Here is a 23,814-nt window from a genome sequence, read left to right on the forward strand (position 1 = left end):
TGCAGATGAAGTCTCAACCTTTTTATTCAAAGCAGCTTCTCACAATGTATAAATACTGCATATTAGCACACATGAAAAATACAACTTCTAAGGCACCCAGAAATGTGTTCATACACGTTACAGGACCATTCACAAAGAGAGTGTACAATTTGCTCTAGACAGTCAGCATTTGATAAATCAGAAGATTATTATCCCTCAGTACTGCACCCAGTCTCAGTAAATATTTACAACATGGTGAGAAGGGGTCAGCTGTACCTGCTTTATAATTCTATGAAGTACTCAGACTTACAAATATTCAGAACTAGATAAAGACTCTCCCATGATAATCTGGCAAAATAAAACAAGTAGCCTAATTTTGCAAAGGTCTCGGTGGATTTTGGTGTGTGCTACATCCATGATCAAATCCAAACACTCCTAGGGTGGGCTGGATACGTTTTTGGTAGCCTGCTTCATTATCAGAAGTTTGGTAATAAGCCTTACCAATAGAATACCACATCTTCAGCATCCGTCGTTTCTCAACTGGTCAATGGATCAATGATTTCATCATGAATAAGAATGGAAAGCGAACTGAAGACAATTCTTCCCATACCTAATAGGAATTAGAATGGGTCAGTGAAGAATGAAAGGAGGCAGACATTTGGCAAATGCAAGATCCTACTGTTCAGCATAGACACATCTGAAAAATTCTTACCCTGAAGGTTCATATTTAGATGGAACAGTCTACACTGGCCAGATAACCTGGAGGAATGCCAGACCTCCACTTTTATGATATGGATACAGGCTTGGGACTACACAGCAGAAACACCAACCTGAGATAGTGAGCTTCAATTAGAAACTCATCTTTCAGAGCCTTCTCAATATGACAACGAGTCCCTCTGTATGGCCAGCCAGGGGGAGTATGAGGTTGGTGAAGTGAGCAGTTTCTCTGCACCATCAAGCATACACATACCTGTCTAGATGTGCCCACAATCTATGAAACTCAGGCTTTGTTACAATAATGGAATTCTTTGGTCCTCGGTTTTATGAAAGGCAATATTGTCACAATCCTGTCAACATCGACATTGGCAAATGACTGCAAGCTGAGAATAATGGCACAGGGACAAATTAAACACTAGATGGGAAACTCTACACTCTCCAAACCTCTAAGAGTCAATTTTAAGAGTTCCAGCATCAGGCTAGATGTTGGATCAATGAGATAAGGTTAAGCCATAAAAATGCCCGAACTGATGCTGAAAACTAGATACGGGTTTTTCTGACTGCCACACACACTGCAAAAATTTAAAGCAAATCTCCATCTTAATGGCTGATAGGCTGACTTTATAAACACGTACCAGAGATGAATCAAATAACTTGATTTTAGCCATAGGATCGCCCTGAACTACTGAAGTGTGGGCAACCAAAAGGAAACATAATTTCTTTTTAAGTCTAAATTCTAGTTGGTTTTATTAAACCCCAAACACAGGAGACACACTGCCAAGGAGCTCCATCATTTATGTTCTATAGAAACAGCCCTGGGTAGACAGATTCAGCTGATACGTTATGTTCTACATCTCGTTTGCCTTTGTCCTGCTAAACTCCAGTTTAGTATGGCTTGGTACACATAGTTCATTGATAAGACACTGAGGACACATGGGAATGCTGATTGTGTAACTAAAATCAACTTCAGATTGTCTACACAGTAAGACTCATAGGTAAACTCTGTTAACATCTCTCAAGGAGTGCTGACCTTACCCAGAATGGACGTTTCCAAGTCATCTACAAGGAATCTGGGGTCAACTGCCAGGGTCAGGAGCAGGAAATGTCATTTGTTCGGAACAAATGATGGACCAGCAGCCTTCCCTATGACCGTGTCTAAACCATGTTTACAGTATGAAGGTGGCTCTGGAAAACCCGTCCTTGGTCCATTCTTACGGCCAAAGACAATCACCAAGGTGCCGATCTGGTCCCTGCCGCCATCATCTCAATCAAACTCTCCAGACTGGCCATGAATTACAGACTGCATTCAGTCCGTCCGCACGGCTTACACTGCATGGAGGAAACAACCCGTATTACCATTTTTTTTTTTTTTTTTTTACAACAAGCTTAAGGCTCTGTTCACAAACTCCATCAACTGCCACACAGTGAGAATTTATGGGGAGATCTTAAACTACTTATGTAGTTGCAAAGTTGAAAATTTTACTGATCCTAATGGTAAGGCTTATTCACAAATTCAATACATTTTGAAATTATACTTCAAACTCAATTACTTCGAAAAAAGATTAACCTGCTCTCCAACAATATAAGAGCATTATATTCTAATGAAAAACATTGGCACCAAACCAGAATGCTATTTTTCGAAAGAACAAGTGATATTAATGAAAAATATTGCCTAAAACGCATATCCTAACTTATCACAGAAATAGAAAAGTTTATATTTTGAAAATATATACTGTATTAAAGTCTGTAAGCATTTCAAACAAAATTTGCAGAAATAACTAAGCAACACTTATCTACAACAAAAATATACATGCAAGACAACCCCAAATGTTTCCCTTAAATATCTACAAAGTGTAGATTTTTAAAGATTATACAAAACCATTTACAGACAATAAAATAAAATACTTAAGAAATCTCATTTCTTAAATACTGTGTATATTAGTGAGAGTGTCTAGACTACTATATACAACAGATCTAAGTGTCTGAATACAGAGAAACAGAAGATAAGCAACTCTGCTATTTAAATATTCACTTAGGAGGATTTGAAGATGTTTCTATTTGTTTCTCTCTGTTAAAAAATTTCCACAGAAACTAGATTGGAAAATTTCATGGATGTGACTAAATTCGAAATTAAAAAAAAAGTTTACAAAATTTTTTAAACTAACAATAATGGGAAATGCAATTCAGCGTTCAGTGAAGGCTATTTTTAAATGTGGATATTCAGAGATACAGTTGCATTGTTCAAAGTCTATTGTGATTATTATTTTTCCATCCTTATACTAAACTTCACATGGGAAAAACATTTTCATGCTTCCGAGAGAACATTTCCTAGTTTAATCTATACCAAACAAGAATAATATTTTAAGTCAATTCTCTACTACTTTCTCACAGCTATCCAATGTCATTCTTAGACAGTGACTTTGACGGCCGTTACCGACAGACATTACTTCTATGCTGGAAGGGGCATATAAGTACATCAGCATTAGGCTGTGTCTTCCAGATGGCGCTGAGGTCTGACCACCTTAACAAATGTTCTGCACAAAGTCCTCTCAGGACAGGGCTGTTAACTCAGATGGTCCCATGAGATGCTAGGAGTGAGCCATCGTTGGGGTTGGGGCAGAGAAGGAAGGAGGGTTCCACTGCATGGCTAACGGACGGGAGGGAGCGGACTGCTGGAAAGGTCCTTGACTAAAGAGGTGCCCTCAATTGCCCACCCACAGCTATTCTTCCAAACCTAAAGGTAACTGCAGGACGGTGCTGCCAAGATGAGCGGCAATTCCTTAAAGACTCGCCCAGGCTCTTGGGAGTGACTTACAGGAGAAGGTAAGGGAAAATGCTGAAGAGAAGGAGAAATGATCCCTTCGATAGAGAGGGGGCCCTAGGGCGGAAGATCAAAAAAGCAAGTCTGAGCCTTATCTCAGGAAAGGTATTAGGATAAACCCTGACACAATCAGAGGTCTGGTCTTTTCCATCCCAGATCGATTTGCTAAGTTACCTGGAATTCGCCTACAGGTTGTCAAAACAACTACCCAAAAAGTGAAAAATTCAGTCTACCCTGCAGCAAACAGATTGCACCCTGAACGTGGGTGGAACTGACTATGCAAACCACCAAAATATAGATTTTCACCACCCCGTTATACCCAGGAGCTAGGAATTAACAGCATGAATTTCACCTTAGGAATGGTGTCATATTCCTGCCTTAATCATCAGAGATCCTTGAAATGTTTAGAAGTTTGGATTTGATAATTCATCCAAACCTGAAACGTTTCTGGTTCTCTCAAGCAGGGAACAAAGGTGGACACTGATCTAAAGGAATTTGTAAACATCCCCTTCCATTTTCAAGGAGAATCCTGACCCCACATCAACAGATGTTGACTATAACTGCACCCAGTCAGAAGCTCAACAGAAATGAGGACGCTCTTTCGAACAAGAATGTATGTAGCAGTATGAAAACACTATCTGCCACAACATACAAGAACCAGGTTCAACTAAGTGCTTTGGCAAGTTCACATTTGCTTTCTCAAAGGAAACAGGGTAGAGCTTGGAGACAAGGGGAATCCAGGTAGAGCTGTGACAACAGACATTTGGGCAAAAGCATGTCTCCCTATAGTAACTCCCTGTAGGGCAGGTCTGCAGTCTTTACAGGATCCTACATGGACAAAAAAGAGGGTGCAAAGGACTTCAATTCCATCCTCTTCTGGCTGAAGGAGAGGTTTCCCCTCCTTCCTGACCCTCACAAACTCTTAAAGGAGAAAGGTTTTGCAGGGAGGGAACCAAGGTCATCAGAAGGACCAGTAGTACAGATAAACTTGAGGGTCACTGCTTAAAAACCATGTCTCTAGATCTAGCGTAGACAATCAACCTGTTCTTTGAAACTCAGAGCTCAGGGCCACGAATATATTGCACCTGCCCTGCCCAGTGCACCCAGTCGCCTGGAGGAGAAGTTGAAGGACCACAGAGAGTTAAGAGAACTGTCACCAGGACTCTCTTCTGAGCCCGCTTCACCTTCACCACCTGTGCCCACCACTTGCTGGCTTATTCCACTCTCTCCAAAGAACGGCCAAGAAAGGCTGGTACCCAACAGGAAAGGGGAAGAAGGGGAGGGCCAAGGGCCTCCAGGAATACTCATGGGCTGTGAGAGAAATGGGAAAAAAATCCCTCCATCCTAACAATCTGAGAATCTAAATTTCTCTGGCTGCTTGACCCATGGTTTAACCGCATGCAGAACACACCCCTTTCACTTGTCTGCTCTCAACTTGAGGTTTATATTTTTCTCCTCACCATCCAAAACCACAACCCCAAACCCTTCCTTTTCTGTAGCTTATCCAGGGACTTGAGTCTGATGGTCTAACACGGCTGCTGGAAGCCCCTTGCAGCCCAGGGGCACTGGGGCAAAGAGGTCTCATCCCTGGTCATTGTTCCTTATGTGTATAAAAAACTAGAAAAAAAGATGGGTCATTTCAGCTTCTGGCGGAAAAGAGTCAGACCTCCAGACAGCTCAGCAGAGCGGGAACTCTTTCCCAACCCCCTGGGAGGCCAATACCAGAAATCATTGATCACATGGAAGCAAAAGACTGCAGAATCCAACTTTAGTCATTTGCCCCGAAGAAAAAAGTCTTACTCTAGATAAGACAATATGCTATTTCCAGGTAGGGCCTATTCCCACCCCTTCCCGACATCACACAATTAGGGGCTGGGTCTGTTCCAGTATCATTCAGGCTGAAAGGGTCCTTTATCTCCTTAAAGACAGCAGAGGGAAGAGAAGACTCTCCCAAGACGTCTCCTAAGGACAAACCTAAGGAACCAGTATTACATTATTACAGCTGAGAGCCGTTTTACACACAGAGGTGCAGCGCTATTCCTTCTGTCCACAGAAATCCTTCTGTTTTCATCTTTCTGAACTTTTTTTCTACATGGTTCATTGCTAGAATGCACCCAACGGCATGAACCTCGTGTGGGATTTGGTCCAGGGCAGTATGAAAATAGTATCTGTGTGAACAACAGACATCACAATATATAAACAAAAATAAATAAATAAAATAAGTCCAAGGAAAGAAAAAACATTTCCCTAGTAGTTTGTTTTTGCAAAACTAGCTTTACATATAATACACATAAATTATCAGAATTTCCACTTACATTGTTTTAAAAATATATATTTAACAAAACATTTCTAAATGTACAATATCTGGGTTTGTAAATCACTCAACTGGGTTTTAAGACCAAGCCCTAATAGTCACACAGATTTGCATTGGAGGGAGACTGAAGCCAGGTGTGCACAATCGTTTTGCTCATTGGTCTGGAAATTCCCTAAGATAGGTGGTCCTCTGACACCTGATCTAAATACAACCAGAGAGAGCCTTGACGGCCAAGTCTCCAGGTCAGAGGCACTGTCTAGACACAGCCTGAGTCAGAAGAATGGGAAAGTGGTCTTCCCCTTCCTGGACCGTGATGGTGCATTTCAGCAAGTGGGGAAAGGACAGCAGTGCTTGGTGGAACCCTGGGAAGATACAGCCCTGGAGAGCTCTCTGTCCAGGTAGGGCAGGGATGTGGGGGAGGCCAAGTATGCTGCGTTTTCCACCCATTACACAAAATCAAACCAATGAGGAGCAACCAAAGGACACGAGGAAATGGACACAACCCTAGGCATAAAGAGACACCTCGACAAACTCCCTGGCCGGGGCAGACGCTGTGCTCCGGTTTCCGCAACACAGGGCAGAGCTGGAAGTTGGGGGCCCATGAGCTGGGACCCCTCAGACTTCGTAAATTTTGTCCTGCAGGTAGCTGAAGAGGGAGTCCAGGCCTTTGGAGGAGCTCCAGAGCTGCTTGAGCATGACGCATTCCTTCTCATTCACGTCTTCCAGCACCGATTTCAGGAAGCTCCGCACGAGGCATTTGGACTCCTCTAACACCTGGAGGGAGATAGGCAGGCCTGGTTAGCTGGGCACTGGTGACTCTGCTCCAGAACTAGGTATCTGGCCCATGGGGCACTGGTCAACCTCCCATACTCTAAGCCAATGACGGCTACCTCCTTCAGCCTGGGCCTTCACAATCCCATGTTTCTAGCATGGCTGTGAATGGATCCCGGATGTGTCCAGACATGGAGCCCTGAGGCCCTGGGATGGCTCAGTGAGGCCCAGATCACCCCAGACCACTAGAGCCTTACCTGTTACCCAAGGGTGACACAAACACAGAGTCGTTTTCTATAGGCATCGTGAAAAAATGCAGGAGACACTGCTTTAACCTCCCCGTGATTCATTTTCATGATCTGTCAGCCATAACTCAAGGACCAATGAGAACACAGAGTAAGACAATGAAATGAAAAAGTGGTTGTCACAGTATCCATACAACCCACCCCAGGAGCAATGCCCCGTGTTCAGGTTACAGTGGTAGTACTCATGGTGGTGACAAGTAATACTACAGCTATCACCATCATCATAATTACAGTAAGGAGTAACAATCACAGGAATGAATAATCATCACACATAGTAATAATTATAGTAATGAGTAATCATGATCATAGTAATCATGGTTATAAATGTAGTAGCTGCTGTCAACAGCTATGATAAATCAGCATAAATGATCTGTGATTATTCATCATATAGTATCGTGTATATAATTATATATTATATACATGGAAACACATGTATATATGTATGTATCTACATTATAATATACATATATTATGTATGTGTATACATATTATATATAATAGATACATATGATGTATCTATTATATATACAGACATATGTAAATACAGTCTTATTCCTACAGTGTTATTACTATGATGATTACTACCATACTATGATTATTACTCATTACCATGATGATGACAGTAATCCATCATGATAGTAATGAGTAATAATAATCATAGTAGTGCGCACTATCCACAGTAATAGAAATAATCATCACAGTAATGAGCAATAATCACAGTCACAATTGTAATAATAGTCACAGCAATGAGCAACAATCGTAACAAGAGTACTAAGCATAGAAATGAGTAATAATCATGGTAATTATAGTAATCATAGCAGTGGGCAATAATCATAGTAACAATAGTAATAATCATAGTAGTGAGTAAAAAATCATAGTAGTAATAGTAATACTAATCATAGTAATGAGTAATAACGACTGTAGTAACATTTGTAATCGTAACTATAATAATGCCACTATGATCACCATTAACCAACAGAATCTAAGAGAAGTACTTTTCCCGAATTTTTTCATTTACTTCTCATAAGCCTGCAGGTAAGTAGTCTTTTTATCCCCATGTTACAGGTTTAGAACACAAAGCTCCACGATGTAAAGTGGCCCAGGGCTGCCTGACTGGAAGGTAGAAAGAGCAAAAAACCTTGTCTGGCTGATTCCAAGAGCCACACTGCCGCTGCCCTCCAGCAGAGGCACATCCAGACGTGAGGCCTTTGAGCATCCTTTGCTGGCCTCCACCAGCCTCTCCTGAAATGCCTTCAAACAGAAAGACACAAAGACAGCAGGTCCCTGGCTCCAGCAGGCTGGAAGGGGCTGCAGCCTCATTTCCTAGCCTGGGCTGGAGGCTGCAGGTGGTGGGATGAACTGCCAGACGCAGCTGCCTCTTTCCCCCTGGAATGGCCCCAAAGAGCAGCATCTCCTAGAGGCCATAGGCTTCACTCTGGTGGAATAGTTCCTTTCTCAGGAACCGCCCCCAGCACTCCTGAACTCGCAGCTGTTGGCAGCAGAGATGTCCTTGCAGTATTCCCTGTCCTGAGACCCTGCCCGCTCAGATGTCCTTCAACAGCTGGTTTCACCTAAGCATCTCTCCCCTGCCACAGCACAGGCCAAACTCCTCCCTGCAGCTTCCGGGCCAGACTCCCACCCTCCTTTTCAGTGGCATGGTTCCTAGCACACCGGTGCCACTTGACTGCATGCTGCCACCTAAGCTGCCCGTGGATTTCTGACTCTTGCTGCTTCCTCTGCTTAGAATTTCTACCTGTCTCTCCGTGAAGCTGATCCCAGGGTGATCAAGCACCCCTGTTTGCTCAGGACTAAGGGGGATATGGTTTGGCTGTGTCCCCACCCAAATCTCATCTTGAATTGTAGCTCCCATAATTCCCACATGTGGGATGGACCCGATGGGAGATGAATGAATCATGGGGGCAGTTTCCCCCACACTGTTCTCCTGGTAGTGAACACATTTGAAGAGATCTGATGATTTATACGGGGTTTCCCCTTTTGCTTGGTTCTCACTTCTGTCTTGTCTGCCACCGTGTAAGATGTGCCTTTCACCACAATTGTGAAGATGCCCCAGCCACGTGGAACTGTGAGTCTATTAAACCTCCTTTTCTTTACAAATTACCCAGTCTTGGGTATGCCTTTATCAGCAGCGTGAGAACGTACTAATACAATGGGGTTTCCTGGGACTGCGGGATTTTCAGTCCTAAAACCAGGAGAGTCCCAGACAAGGTGGGGCAAGTTGGTCACCCTGGTCATTAGCAAGCTTAAGAGAGAATTCATGTGAAGAGATCAGCAATGCCCGTGGCCCATGTGAGTGTTGGCTAACAAGGTGGAGACCAACCCCCGCCACCATCGCCATCACCCCAATGGCACTGTTCAGATTGCCAGGGGCAGGGCTTAAACACAGTAGGTGCCAATATATGGGATGAGGCCCAGCAGGAGAAGCAGGACAGCCGGGTGTGAACACAGGCAGAGGGAGAGAAAGAAGGGAGGGGCAAAAGTCTTGCTCCAAAAATGCACCCAGCAGCTCCTTGTTTCTCAAGCACAGAGAGAGTCCTAAAGTCTCAATCTCCCAAAACGCTTCTCTGAGCTCTGGAGCCAGCCCCGGGGCTGCAGGAGTGGCCTTGTCTCCACCTTCCCACAGGATATCCCCCTGCTGTGCTCCGAGTCACCTTTATGAGATAAAATCAACACTTAATTAAAAACCAGTGCCTCTGTGGAGGTGTTATTTGTTTATGTATTTTTCAGTGCCTCTTCAGTGACATTTAAATGTGCCGAGCAGTCGGTAGGGAAAAGAAATGAAATAAAGGCCCCATGTGTACAGCTTTCTCTATCACCTCTGGGTGGGTTTAATACTTTTTGTCCTTATTTGCCTTTTGTCCTTATTTGCCCTTTCTTTGAAAGCTATAGATGTTTCCTGCTTTTGCGGGTGTTTAGGAATTACTTTGAAAGCAGTGACTCTACCCCAGAGTATCCATCTCTCCTGTGAGGTTTCTCTGCCCAGAGATGATGGAGAATCTGTAATAATGCTGACTGTCTACCTCAGAATGAAGCTGTCAATACCGAGGAAAGGCATTTGTTAAACTGCAAAGGGTCTTTTGCTTATTGCCTCTGTGACTGCTGGCAAGTCAATGAAGCCTTCTGAGCCTTGCTGTCCTCATCTGTACAATGGGTCTATCATAAGGACAAGTACGCGGGAGGCGCGGGAACTCACCACGGCGCTACAGGCTGCCATCTCCTTGACCCGCAGCATGACCTCCTGGCTGAATGTGGTGGGCCAGAAGACCTGCGACACCAGCCCCCTGCTGCAGGCCTCCTGGGCAGTGAGCTTCCGCCCACAGAACAGCATCTCATTGGCCTGAAAAAGCAAAGGAAGGCAAAGACTGAGGGCCTGGAGGTCCACCGACGTCCCTCAGTGGGTCCAGGGCTTGCCACCTGCAACCATCCCTGTTCTGGGAAGCATCTTGCCTTCCAGATCCTGATTTTATTTTGGGGTCAGACGAGATTTGGAAATTTCATGGGAATGTTTGTGTCCATGTGTATTTTTCTGAGCTTTCATTAAATTTCCCAAAGGAAGTGTGTATTTACTGTGGTCCACAGCTTTTGTTAAATTCCCCAAAGGAGGTGTGTATTTACTGTGACTCTGCATGCCTCACACCCCTCCCCATTTCTGGTGGCAGACACATGGGCATGGGTTGTGGGTTGGGTACACTTCAGAGCCCAAGACCCAGCCATGATGATATCATTGGTACTGAAATGTAACCAGCCCACAACAGCCCAGGGATAAAGAGATGCTCCCCCTAGATAATAAAGCTCCAGGGGGGTTTCTAGCTGCAGGTGTGGTACAGGAGTCTTTCTTCATCTCTGAATGAGGTAACTCTGCAGGTAATTCAGAATCAGACCATCCTAGGTAGAGTAGGGTGTCCGTGGTGAAGACCCATAAAATTAACCAACAACCCCCTCCAGAGCTAAGAAAACAAGAACATCAACAGAGTTTAGTCACAGAGGCACGACTGTGGGCAAGTCACAGTGAGCCCAAGGCTAACATCAGCGAGCCCAAGGACCATTCACAGCTGTGTCCTGCCTATGGAGAGGTGGGGCCACAAGGAAAGGAGAAATAGGGGAAGAGAGAGAGAGAGAGAGATGAAGAAAAGGAGAAAAAGAGAGAGAGACCTGATGGTACTTGAATTCTCCCCAAGGGAACTGCCACTTCTGGACTTTCCAGCTGGGAGAACCATTAAGCTCCTTTTTAAAAAATTAAACTGGTTAAAGCATTTCCATCACTGGCAGCTAAAAAGGTCCTGAATAATACCACAATACCAAGGCAGAGAGACGCCTCTCTCCCAGTGGCTCAGGGCTGACCAAGGGCCCTGCCCAGTCGTGAAGGGCAGAGACCAGCCTTCCCTGGGCACTGGTGACCAGGGCTATCTCTGTACCACACTCCCCAGAGAACTTCCTTTTGCTCTGAAATTTGCAGCTGTCATATAAGGTCTGAGAGGAGCTACACAGATGAGCTCCTAGGCACAGACAGAGAACGTGGTACTAATAAGCTGCAACTTGCAGATGGTGACTGATAATTAGGGCGTAATGGTCACATCCAGGTGGTAGAGTCCGCACAGCTGACAACGCCTTCTGTATCTGCCATCCACCTGCTTCCGCACACTCTCTTCTCCTGCCTCTATGTGCTAGCTCCTCTTGGGTTGGTGTTAAAATGCCAGGCACTCTCCGACCTCCAGAGCTATACATATGATCCCCTGTTTAGTCCTGGTTGTCACTGATGGGTCATGATGACCCAGAGGACAATCTTCCACGCCAGAGGACAATCTTTTATATTGATACTAAGCCTTAGCATATGCTTGCTTGGTTACAGATCTGAACACAAACAAAGGCCATGATGCTTTCTGAGGAACACCTCAGTCAAACGAACTTAGTAGAAGGTCACTGGGGGAAGTGGCAACTGGCCATATCTTCTCCAGTGAACCTGGATTCAGATCCACTGGCAGCTATTCCCTGGCAGGTGCCAGGTACAAGGTGAGGCCTCCATTCGTACAGAAAGGCTCCTGGCCACCCCTCAGATACCACACTCTGTAGTGCTCTCTTTCAAGAGAACTTAGGAGTATGATCCAGAAACATAAGGACTCAGAGAGGAAGGGGATTCTTGGGTCGAGGTAGGGTGACCCTGGTGAAGACCCATAAAATTAACAAACAACCCACTCTAGAGCTAAGAAAACAAGAACATTAACAGTTTAGTCACTGATGCGTGACTCTGGGCAAGTCACTTAATGTCACAAAGCCTCCATTTTCTCTGCCATCCAAGAGGCGTAATGATAGCGCCAAGCTCCCAGCACAGAGGCAAGATTAACTGAGGGGTGCTTAGAACAGGGCCTCGTATATGCAGAAGGGGTAGCAGAAATTTGCTGTTTTTGTTATGGTTGGTGATGTCATTTTCAAAACGGAACAAGGAGGAATATTAAGGAAGGAAAACGGACATTGCTTATCAGCCTCACAATTGGAATAAAAGCAGGACTTGAGAGATGAGAAAAATGGGCTTGCAGGCCCTCTGATGAAAAGAACGGGAGATGGAACTGCAAAGGAAGACAGGGAAGAAATCCAGTGTAAAAAGCCCCACCCTTCCACAGGTGCGTGCCCAGATGCAACAGTCACAGTCCTGAGAACGTGCGGCACTGACTCAAGAGCATGAGAGTGATGCCAAAGGCGGGGTGTTCACCCTCCGATAAAATCAAGACATCACAAGAAATCCTAGAGTCTCTCCCTAAAAAGGAACAATTCACAATAGCCGTGGGGCCACCACCGGCTGGAAGAAGCAAGTCCGCAGGGCCCGGGAGGCAGCACTCGGCCTTTCCTCTGGGGTTCCGGGTTTGACTCCGTCACCTAGGACGTGCTTCTCTGACAGTTTTGTGAGATCTCCTGTGACCTAAGGTGTCTGCTGGCAGATGCCCCAGTGGACACCTGGCAGTCCCTGGGACACAGAGAGCCCAGCACCCTCCCTGGCGTGCCAGGCTCGCAGGGGCCAGCCATATACACTGCCATGGCCTTGTCCCTCGCCCTCCCCCCACCGTCCTCAACAGGCCCCACTGACCTGACCACCCTCAACCCAGGGCCTGCCAGGCCCACTCCCCTCTCCATCCGCACCTTCATGCATCCTCTGCCTGGAATTCTTGCATCCATTCAAATGTCACCTCCTCAAAGGGGTCCTCTCTGAACAAGGTGGGACCTTCTTTCAAGACACTGAGCTGGGTAACAGATCTGAGGATCAGGGGGTTTTTGTTCTCCCCTGGACTCCTGGTGGGTGCAGAGAGCCTGGCACTTGGTAGATTTGCAGCATTTGAAGAAAGGGAGGGAAAAAGATGACTGGCTAGAGGGGACCAGAAGGAGGGGACTCCCTGAGAATCTTCTGAGATCCAGCTTGGACCCATGCTTATCAAACAAGGATGAGCCCATCAGAACTGAGTTCAGAGTTCGTGGTTACTCTGAAAAGCAGAGAATTCTGAAGAGTCCACATGGGAGGGGCCATCAAAGGAAGCCCAGACTCTGCAGCATGGTGCCTCCAACACCTACACGGACCAGCTGCACATTCTGAACCCCTCCCTGGTCCTGACAGCTAATCTCAGACTCACCCCTTAGCTGTGGGACCTATTTAATAACAGGCTGCATTCAGAGCACAGACAGTGGAACCAGCCTGTTGGTGCTGAAATCCCACAACTGGGATTACCACTGCATGCCTTTAGACAACTCACTAAGCCTCTCTAGTCTCAGTCTCCACATCCACAAAATGGGGATCACAGCTGTCCTGCCTCACAGGGCTGTGGACTGCGTTGACAGCCCAGCCCAGCACACAGCAAGTGCTTCCTACGTGCTAGCTGTCATCACTGCTCTCCCCTGTCCCGACTCGCTTCTGGATGTTGGTGCAGAATCTGACCACAGCTTACAGTGGGCTCTGCTGCCTCCAATGCACAGCAGCTCTGTCTGCGCACCTGGTGACGTGGCTAACTTCTCCGAGCTGAATGTTCCATCTGTAAGATGGAAATTCATCCGTTTCCACACGGGGTGGAGACTGCTTTGTGTTCACTGAATCCTTTCCCTCCTGTTGGGGGACATGCGCTGGGCTACATCTTCCGGCCTCCCTCGCAGGAGCATGTGGCCAGAGGCTGAATCATGGCCAACGGCACATGAGCAGGGTGAAGATGCCCCTGTAGGCCTGGCCCATGAAGCCCTCCTGCATGATGCTTCTGGCTCCCCCTTCTCTCTCACTGGCTGGAAGTGAGGGCACATCTACTGCATGGGGGCATCTGGGGCCCCAGACAGTGTGGGTGGCTCCTACACTTATGCTGGGCCACGCAAGTGTAAGAAGGAAAGTTTTGTTGTTCAAGCCACTGAGACCTTGTTACGGCACCCAGCTGACCCTAAGACATGCCTGCAGGAGGCTGGAGTGAGGAATAATTGAGACGGCATGCAGAGTGCACATCCATACACTGACCTCAGCGCCATCTTCTCAAGCCAGGCTACTCCATCCGGCCCCGACAGCGTGGAGGATCTGAGGCAGCCCGGCTGATCCTCAAGCTGACGACACCCTCGGGTTTCTAGCCCCATGAAGAGCCATATCCTAAACTCAAGGCAGAGGCAGGATCCTGTGTGGCCCGAATCCAGGAATCACAGGAGGCTTACCAGTGCGACGCCCAGGATCTGGGGGAAGGTGTAGGAGGAGCAGCCAGCAGGCGTGAGGCGGATGGTGGCATAGGGTGTCTGGAACCAGGCCTTCTCACTGGCCCACACGATGTCGCAGAGGGGCAGGATGGAGGCGCCCAGGCCCAGGGCTGGCCCGTTGATGGCCACCACGATAGGCTTCTTGAACTGGATAAAGGCCTTCACAAAGTCCCTGGGAGAGAGAGAAGTCCCTCTTGAACAGGTGACCACAGCTTGCCAAGCCCCACCAGAATCTCTGACTCTCCCAGGTGCTGTGATGCACCCTCAGGTCGTCAGAGGTGAGAGGTGCCAGGCAAGGGTCTCGCTGTCTCGACACGGAACCACCAGCTGTCAGGTTTTCTGAGGTGTACTGCCGAGGTGGCTGCATGTCCTGGTTTGCTCAGATTGCCCCAGTCCATGCCCCGTGTCCCAGAACTGCACCCAGTTACCATCTGCTTCCACTCTCAAAAGCCATGGCTTAGGCAGTAAGTTATACGGACACCCTGGATATTGACAGAATTTGTATATATCCTGAGGAAGTAACCTGAATGTTAAGGTGCAGAATCAGAACCAAACGGCAGGTGTAACAGGGAGGCATATTTCAACTCAAAGAGAGAAAGAATGGTCTAACATCTCCAGCCAAAGGTGAATGGAGTGGCTTTGTCGGGTATGAATTCCTCACTCCTGGAGGTATTTGCATTCAGCTGGATGATTATGTTGGGTGGTGCCATAGAGGGACTTCATGCTTCAATGGTGGGTACCTTTTGGGGTTGATGACATTTAAAATTTCTTTCAAAAATCAGACCTAGGATGGTCTGATTCTGAATTACCTGCAGGGATGCCAGACTCATCAAGGGTGGTTCTAAAATGCTGATGGCAGTCGACATTTTAGCATGGCTCTGACTAAAACTGGACCACCCATAGGCAGGAGCTAGAATCATGGCTAGAAGACTGGGAAGTATTTTCTCACCCTGCCCTTCTGCACTGAGCAAGGTATCTTTACTAATTAAGCAGAGCTATCAGCAATGACCTCTGTTTCCTTTGCCTCAGAGGGCTTTTTGCCTTTTCCTAGTAGCTATGTAAGATCCATAAAATTTTAATATTCATCTGGACATGGAGGAAAGATCCAAGATGTCTAGTAAAGTCTGCATCCTTCATTGCTCTCAGAGAGATTAGAAAACTCTAAGAACTCACAAGACTAAAATTGAAATGCCCATAACCTTGGTCTGACCTTCGCCTGCCTCAGTTTACCTCTCCAGGCTTCCCTCACATCTCTTGCCCCTGCTCATAGTGCACGAGCCACACAGGCCTTTGAGAGTTCTTAGAATACACCAATGTCACAATGTGCAATCACCTTAACTAATTATTTGCTTGTTTATAGAGTCTTCTTTCTCTTTAGCTCCTTAAGGACACCCAGAGGTCTGCCCAGGGCACTGCCTGGCTTCCATCAATATTGGAATTAGCACTCAGTAAATAGCTGCTGAACAAATACATGAGCCTGCCAGAACAAGAGCAAAGGCTGCACAGGTGAGGCAATGATGAACCAGCTCTTTGCCAAACCTATTTTCCCTATTCTTCCTGGGTCTACTGGCTGACCACATTTCCTAGCCCCGAATGCATGTGGATGTGGCCAAGTCCACAAGTGCTGGCCAAACAGAATGTGAGCAAAAACCCACAGGTACCACTTGCAGGTGCCCACCAGACCTCCCACCATGCTGTCCTCCAAGCCCATTCATCTTGATGAGCATGGCGGTCTTGGAAGACATTTGCTGAGCCACAAGATGGAGGAAGTCAGATTCTTGAGTCATCATTGGGAAAACAGCTGTAGGCTGATGGTGACACCTCTTTTAGGTTTATGTATATGAGAAGTACATTTCTATCTATGAGGTTTATCTGTTACAACAGCGAATACTTAACTAATACAAATGTCAGGCTGATTTATCCCTTCTCAATCAATACTGTTCCTTCCCCCAACTCTTACCAAAAGTTGTGGTTATCACAGTGATGTTCTGCGATCAGATTCAACTGTGAGAAGCCTGCTTAATGTTCTGCTGGGGTAGGAGGTATCTTACGATCTATGTAAGTCATCATGAAAGCATGCACCTCTGACTCAGGCTTGAGGCATCACACTGCTTGAGATGGTGGTGTTACCTCTCAGTCCCTGCTGGCCCCCAAAAGGCACTACTTCAGAGAGGGAGTCCTGACTCCATGACTTGGGATGCTTGGTATTCCAGCGGCCCATCTCCTGGCATCATTCTAACTTCCTAACCCAATGGTTAGGTTTTAGCTTAGGTCACCGGTTTTTGCACGTGCTTTTCACTGAAAGCAATTTGCAGTCTGCAGGGGATATGAGCTTCTTTGCACAATCCCGGGGGTTTGGGTGATTTTTGTCAAACATCCCATTCCTGAGGGACCTTATACAATTCCAGAATCTTAGATCTCAGAGGTGGGAAGGACTTTAGGACTCATGGAGCCATATCTTCCACTCGGTGCCGAATTCCCTCCGTAACAGTCCAAGGATGCATCATTCCGCCTTTGTTGGATGTTTTCAATAAACGGGGCTTCATGACTGTCAAGACAGCCTCCCTGTCATGGGTTTCCTGTAAGCTTCTCTGATGCTGTCACCACCTCGGCTCCATCCACCACATGACATCCTTCAGGAATAGACTGCAGTCCTCATGACTTTCCAGAGTTTTCCCCTGCAGGACCCCAGAGCCTTTCACTCTGTGGTTTCCAGCCTGAGATCCATGCAGGAGAATCAGGGACACAAGGGAAAGAGGACCAGGCATACAGAGCTCTGACACTCCACCCCAGCCCCTGCTGCTTCATCCAACCTGCCTCGCACTTCATTTCCTTGATGTGAAAATGTCACCTGACATTTAATGAAGGCCACCCCCATCCTCTTTCTCTCACCTCGGGCTGTAGATCTCTATCACAGGGAACCAACAGCAAACAGGATATTGCATTACGGGCCCTGCAGCTCAGATATCTGATCCTGGTGCAATGGCGGGGCTGCATGGGGAAGACTGTACGCCACCTTCCCCCACGTCCAAGGCCATCAGGCTGACCTGGCCCACGCAGCTTCCTCTGCTCTACCCGAGCCCTGCGGCTTCTGCCTGACAAAGCTGCTGGGCTACACGGATGTGGCAGAAGGAGCCAGAACTTCAGATTCTGAAACACTCAGAGAGAAGACTCAGTTCTGCTTCTAACTAATGGTGAGACCTTGCCAAGTTGCCTGGTCTCTGAAGCCTCATTTTCTCCCTTTGTAAAATGGGAAACTCAGTGACCTTGTGCCACACAAGGAGTGGAATAAGAAGAAAGGAGAGGGTGCATGCAAAGCACTAGCCCAGGGCTGACGTGCAGGGAGCACTCGATCCCTGCTGCTATCACTATGGGTAGTGTACCTGCTGGGGAGGGTGGACACTGTCTTCATTCGATTCTCAGACTGGTCTGTGATCCATTCTCCTAGGCTACAGGAGACCCAGAAGCCAAATTCTGCTCACGGGAATGTTTCAATTTTCCCCAGAGCAATTGGCATTTGTCTTGAGAACCAGTTACCCACTCCCTTTGACCAGAGCCATGGAGGAGAGCCCTCCCCCAGCCAAAGGTCAGATCCAAGTCAGCCCGTAAAGGACCGAACAGTGACTGCCATCCTGGGGCCCCAGAGGTCCCCAGCAGGCCACTCCTTAGTCTCTAACCCACCCCTTGGTCCAGGCACCCACTCCCTTGTCTTAGAATCAGCTTAGCTAGAAATCATGGCTGGAAGCACCAGCCATAGTGACAACAACCGTAATAGTAAGTCCAAGGATGTACTATGTGCCAGGAATAGCCCAAGTGTTTCACATGGAGTATCTTTTTATTCTTCAACCTACGAACCCACCAGGGAGGCCAGTACCAGCACTTTGATTGTTCTCATTTTCTGGATGAGCTAATAGGCTCAGAGAGATCAGTGACGTACCCAAGGCTGCATCACCAGCAAGTATAGGGGCAGGTGTGGGCCCAGGCAGCCTGCTTCTAGGTGCCACGTGTGCAGCTGCTAGCCCACACTGCTTTCCTGAATTCCACGCTTGAACAAGCCACCTTGTCACCTACAACAAGTTCAGAGGAGGCAGCCTCTCTTCGGGATGGATCCTGGAGGGAGGCTCCTGAACACATCCTGAGCTCTCCCCAAATCTGCTTGTTCATTCATCAAACATTTGCAGAGTGATGGGTCCCAGTCACCAGTCCCAGTCACGTGTGTACAAGTTTTCTTTAGGCAAGGATGAGGAGGGGGTGAGAGCACCACTCATGGGGTGCCAAGGCCACGCAGCACGCCTGGTCAGCCCTACTAAAAGGGTGTCCCAAGAGAAGATATGGGGCAAAAAAATGTTTCTGCCCTGCTAGATTTTGAAGGAAGTTCTTTCATAAGAGACTTCTTGTAAGTATGCTAATACACCTAGAAAATCCACAGGAGCGGGCACAGAACATGCAGCAGGAATCAAACTCCTTTCAATGACAGGGCTCTTCCCTCAGGACGCCCCTCTGGAAATCCACTCAATGACCTCTGCAGAATGCTTCGCTTGCGTCCCCAACTCCAGAGTGTGGCCTCCAAAGGAACACTCCAAAGCTGGGAGAGCTGGAAATGCCTCAAAAGAGTTTGGCGCTGACGGGCAAGCCACAGTCTCTTTCTAACTCCAGGGGCATTTGTCTCTACACGGCCATATCTTTGGCACCTCCATCCATCTTTGCCTGTAGTTCTCACCCTTCCCATGCCTGTATCACCTCCTTCTTCACCCTCATCTCCTTAATAACCACCTTTTCTTTCTTGCATACAAATAAGAATCTTGTGTTTCTCTCAGTGCTCTCAATCAGTGGCGCAGAAATCTCGTTAGCACAAGGCGGGTGTTCTCAACCCTGGCGGCACCTGAGAACCACCAAGGAAGATTCACATCCAAAGATGCGCTGGCTCTGCCCCAGCCTAAATAACTCGGAGTCCCCTGTGGGTGGTGCCAAGCATCTGGGTCTTGGAAATGCCCCCTCAGGCCTCCCTGTGCTGTCAGGGCTGGGCACCAATGGTGCAGGGGACACCTCCTTTCCCACTCCCCCATCCCTGCTAGCTCATGAACTGGCAACTTCTGCTCCCTTTGAAGCATTGAGAAGAATTCTTCCTGCATCCACCATCTCGCCCTGTGCTCTGCCTAAGGGGAGCTCACTTGCCTGCTGAGATAGCAAATGTCTGAATTCCACTGGCCATGCTTCCCCAGAGGTAGGCTAAAGCATTCAGTCTCTCATCTTATTTGGGATCTCTGCTTTGGGGCCCCCTGGACTACCCGGCTGGGAAAGTCAGAAACCAGTCTGGGCCCCAGGCCCCAGCCAGGTTCTCCTACAGCTTCCTAGAGGTAAAGCTTTCAACCCTGCCTGCCTCTGAAACCTCTTTCTCCATCAATTTGGTTCTCAGGAGTCCAGAGATCCATAGACATCACCCTGCAGACCCCAACAGGTAGAGGCTATGGGGACAGGAGAAAAGGTTTTGCCCCTCCACTTTGATACAGCTAAGACAAAAAGGCAGGGACAGGCCAGGGAGATACTGCCCTCACCAGAGAGACTGGGCATGCAAAACCATGGGAAGGAATCATTCAGCAGGGGCTCTGGAAAAATCCATTATGAGTCCTGACCCCCTGGGTACCCTGTTTCTCTTAAACTTCCATCCCCATGGTGACCCAGCTGCGATCCTTATTCCTACATGCAGGAATGACCCCTATCCCCACCCCACACTGGGACAAGCCTCATCAGTGTCATCCCAGGACTGACGTGGGAGTTGCACCTTGCCTGCAGCTGTCAGGGATCGTCTGTTAATAGACCCCTCAGCAGAGGTGAACAGCTGCCCACCAGAAGGAGCGGCCATTGAAGATGCTGGGTAGAGGTCAGGATGGACCCTTGCCTAAGAGGACAGCCTGAAAAGCCAGGGCTCTTTGAGCTGCTAATGATTCCTTCCAGTCTGTATCAGTTTCCCAGGGAAAAGTCACTGCAAACTAGGGGGATTAAACAATCAAAATATATTCTGTCCTAGTTCTGGAGACCACAAGTCCAAAATCAGGGTGTTGGCCAGGTTGGTTCCTCCCGGTGGTTCTGAGGGAGAAGCTGTGCCAGGCCTCGCTCTCAGTTTCTGGCAGCTGCTGGCCATCCTTGGAGCTCCTTGACTTGAGGCTGCAAGACTCTAAGCTCTCCCTTGTCTGTCACATCACCTTCTCCTCTGTCTGTGTCCCCTCTTATGAAGTCAGTTCTCTCTGCGTCTGAAGCCCACTCCGATCCGGGATGATCTTGCCCCAGGACTCTGAACTTAGATCTGCAAAGAGCCTTTTCCCAAACAAGGTCACCTTCACAGGTTCCAGGAATTGGAACATGGACATATCTTTTCGGGGCCACACTTCAACTCACTACAAGGGGTCTGCACGCTACTGAGCTGTGTGTGCATGCAGTGGAAATGAGGGGCTGTCTCAGGCAGGTTTCCCTGGGAAATCCTGCTAATGCCTCCACTGAAATTTATACAGCAGATAAAGACCATGATGGAGGCTCCATGGGTCACAAAAATGGGCACTCGGTTCTCTGGGTGGGCTTGGGTGGCCTCATGCATGAGGAGAGAAGCACGCTGGAAATCCTGGGGTCCCTTTGACACATGGAAAGGCAGTAGCAAGAGGGCACAGCTGGAACCAGGCAAAGCGCAAACCACGTGAGCACAGCCAGGAAGCCTAAGCATCCCATAACCACAACGCCTTTCCACCTAACAGTGCTCAGGCTCATCGTGTCTCTTCTGGCAAGAATTCTGCAACAGGAAACATACGGGTGTTTTGGAGCAGGGGCCCCAGTAGATTCTTCACCCTGAAGAGGGACTCAGAATTCCACACACAAGAGCATCCCAGCGTTACCTCTTGGAGACAACGCAACCCCTCACAGGCCCCTGTAGCCAAGTGGGAATCGGCCTCCCTCTGTGTGGCACTTTGACTGAGTCATGGAGATTGGAGGCCCCAGAAAATCCCTGACTTGTGGCCTGCGGTGCCATGACACCATGTGGAATAAATGTTCCTTCTCATGTGACCAGAGGCATTCCTGAATTGTGACTTGTCTAATTCTTAAGCAAGATACAGCAGCCCTGTCTAGGTGAACATTGGGTGACAGCTGTAAACCAGCTAAACAGCCGTAGCGTCTAGAAATCACACTTACTTGCTTTTGATATACTGATAAAGAATGGGGAAATAACTCCCCTTTAGTGTCCCAAAAGGGTATTCATTGTTGGGACTGGATGTCACCCCCAGGATCCCAACTTTTGCCTAGGGGCATTAAGAGAGGGAGAAATACTCTGTGCCTCACTGAGTCTGCAAACACACAGCTGCTGAGGGAACCCCTCCGTCAACTTGCCCATTGCCAAGCTGCGGCAGTGCTGGGACGCAGAAACAACCAGACAACCTCCCCCTCAGGCAGGGGGCGGAAACAGTGTGCGTAACACATGGCTACTACGAGACTCAGGCCTTGAGAGCAAATACAATCTTTTTGATCAAAAGACTGAAAGTGGGATCTAACCTAGAGGGGCAAAGCATCCCTAATTTTGGCAGGACTAAGGCTACGGATAAAAATAGAGGATGCCCAATTACAATCTGGATTTCAGATAAATAACCAACATTTTTAAAATGCAAGCAGGTCTCACGTATCGCACAGGATGTACTTATGCTAAAAATAAAATTTCTGGTTGTTTGAAATTCAAATGTAATGGAGCAGCCTGTATTTTTACTTGGTCATCCTATGCAGGACCCCAGGGTATGGGAACAGGAAGGAGCAGAGCTCACCTGATGGCTTCTGCAATCCGAGTGCTCTCCTTCCGCCGGTCACTGGACAACCGGCCAATTAGGTAGGAATAATCCAGGCCGCTGCAGAACACGCTCCCCACTGCGCTGAGGAGCAGCAGTTTGCTGTCATCCGTGGCTGCGTTGCAGAGAGCCCGCCGGACTTCTTTCATGATCTGCAGGCAGAGATGAATTTGCAGGGATGTTAAGTGTCTATCCTATAAGCCTGGGGCTTTCGGACCACAAGACACCCAGAGGGCTGACCCCCTGAGGGTAGAACCCAGCAAATCTGCTTCTTGCCTGTGCAGGGAGCCTCCTCTGAACACAAGCATGAGTCCAGAGGAAGGAGAAAAGCACTTATCATAACCATCCCCAGAGCAGACAGAAGAGTGCTAATAAGGAGGCAGTGTGGTCAATGGCTGCAGATCTGAAAGCCTGGCCTGGAGTCGCTCAATCCCTGGTAAATCTCTGCAAATCTTGTTCTGGCATTTGCTTATTTAGCCCTTTGTAAGATGTGGAAAAAGTCTGTGCACGACCCAAGTGAGGGATATAAGTCATCTCTAGATGACTCAATTTAATGATTATACATCCTTGCTCACCTTTCATTCAGCTAATACCCCACATGGCTTGCAGGTAGCACATGCATGTGGGCTCTGGAATCAGATACAGACCTGGGTTTAATGTCCCACTGGTGTTCCAGGCCCCTGGTCCAAATTCTGGCTCTGCAACTCACTAGCTATGGGACCTGAGCCATGCTGATTATTTATCCTCAATGTCCGCATCTAGAGGGTGTATCCACTCTCAAGGTCTACAGTGAAGAATAAATGAAAGGAAAGGTTATGGCCAGGCAGGGTGGCTCACACCTGTAATCCCAGCACTTTGGGAGGCCGAGGCAGGTGGATCATGAGGTCAGGAGTTCAAGACCAGCCTGGCCAAGATGATAAAACCTCATCTCTCCTAAAAATACAAAAATTAGCCAGGTGTGGTGGTGGGCACCTGTAATCCCAGCTACTCAGGAGGCTGAGGTAGAGAATTACTTGAACCCAGGAGACGGAGGTTGCAGGGAGCCAAGATCATTCCACTGTACTCCAGCCTGGGCAACAGAGCAAGACTCCATCTCAAAAAAAAAAGAATCCCAGCACTTTGGGAGGCCGAGGCGGGTGGATCACGAGGTCAAGAGATCGAGACCATCCTGGTCAACATGGTGAAATCCCGTCTCTACTAAAAATACAAAAAATTAGCTGGGCATGGTGGTGCATGCCTGTAATCCCAGCTACTCAGGAGGCTGAGGCAGAAGAATTGCCTGAACCCAGGAGGCGGAGGTTGCGGTGAGCCGAGATCACGCCATTGCACTCCAGCCTGGGTAACATGAGTGAAACTCCGTCTAAA

At 47.8% G+C, this 23,814-nt stretch overlaps 1 protein-coding gene across 1 annotated transcript in view; it reads right to left on the reverse strand.

Moving 5' to 3' along the window:
- The window catches only part of CDYL2 (chromodomain Y like 2), a 209,276-nt gene continuing 185,462 nt past the window's right edge, over positions 1–23,814 (reverse strand). Inside the window, exons 4-7 of the mRNA XM_032284523.1 lie at positions 22,429–22,601; positions 14,591–14,801; positions 10,119–10,262; positions 1–6,605 (exon numbers count right to left, since the gene is read on the reverse strand). Coding sequence (XP_032140414.1) covers positions 6,447–6,605; positions 10,119–10,262; positions 14,591–14,801; positions 22,429–22,601 — 687 coding nt within the window. The 3' untranslated portion in view covers positions 1–6,446. The remainder of the gene's footprint in view (positions 6,606–10,118; positions 10,263–14,590; positions 14,802–22,428; positions 22,602–23,814) is intronic.

The sequence above is a fragment of the Sapajus apella genome, unplaced genomic scaffold, assembly GCF_009761245.1.
Source record: "Sapajus apella isolate SASKATOON/1434 unplaced genomic scaffold, GSC_monkey_1.0 scaffold15, whole genome shotgun sequence".
NCBI lineage: Eukaryota > Metazoa > Chordata > Mammalia > Primates > Cebidae > Sapajus > Sapajus apella.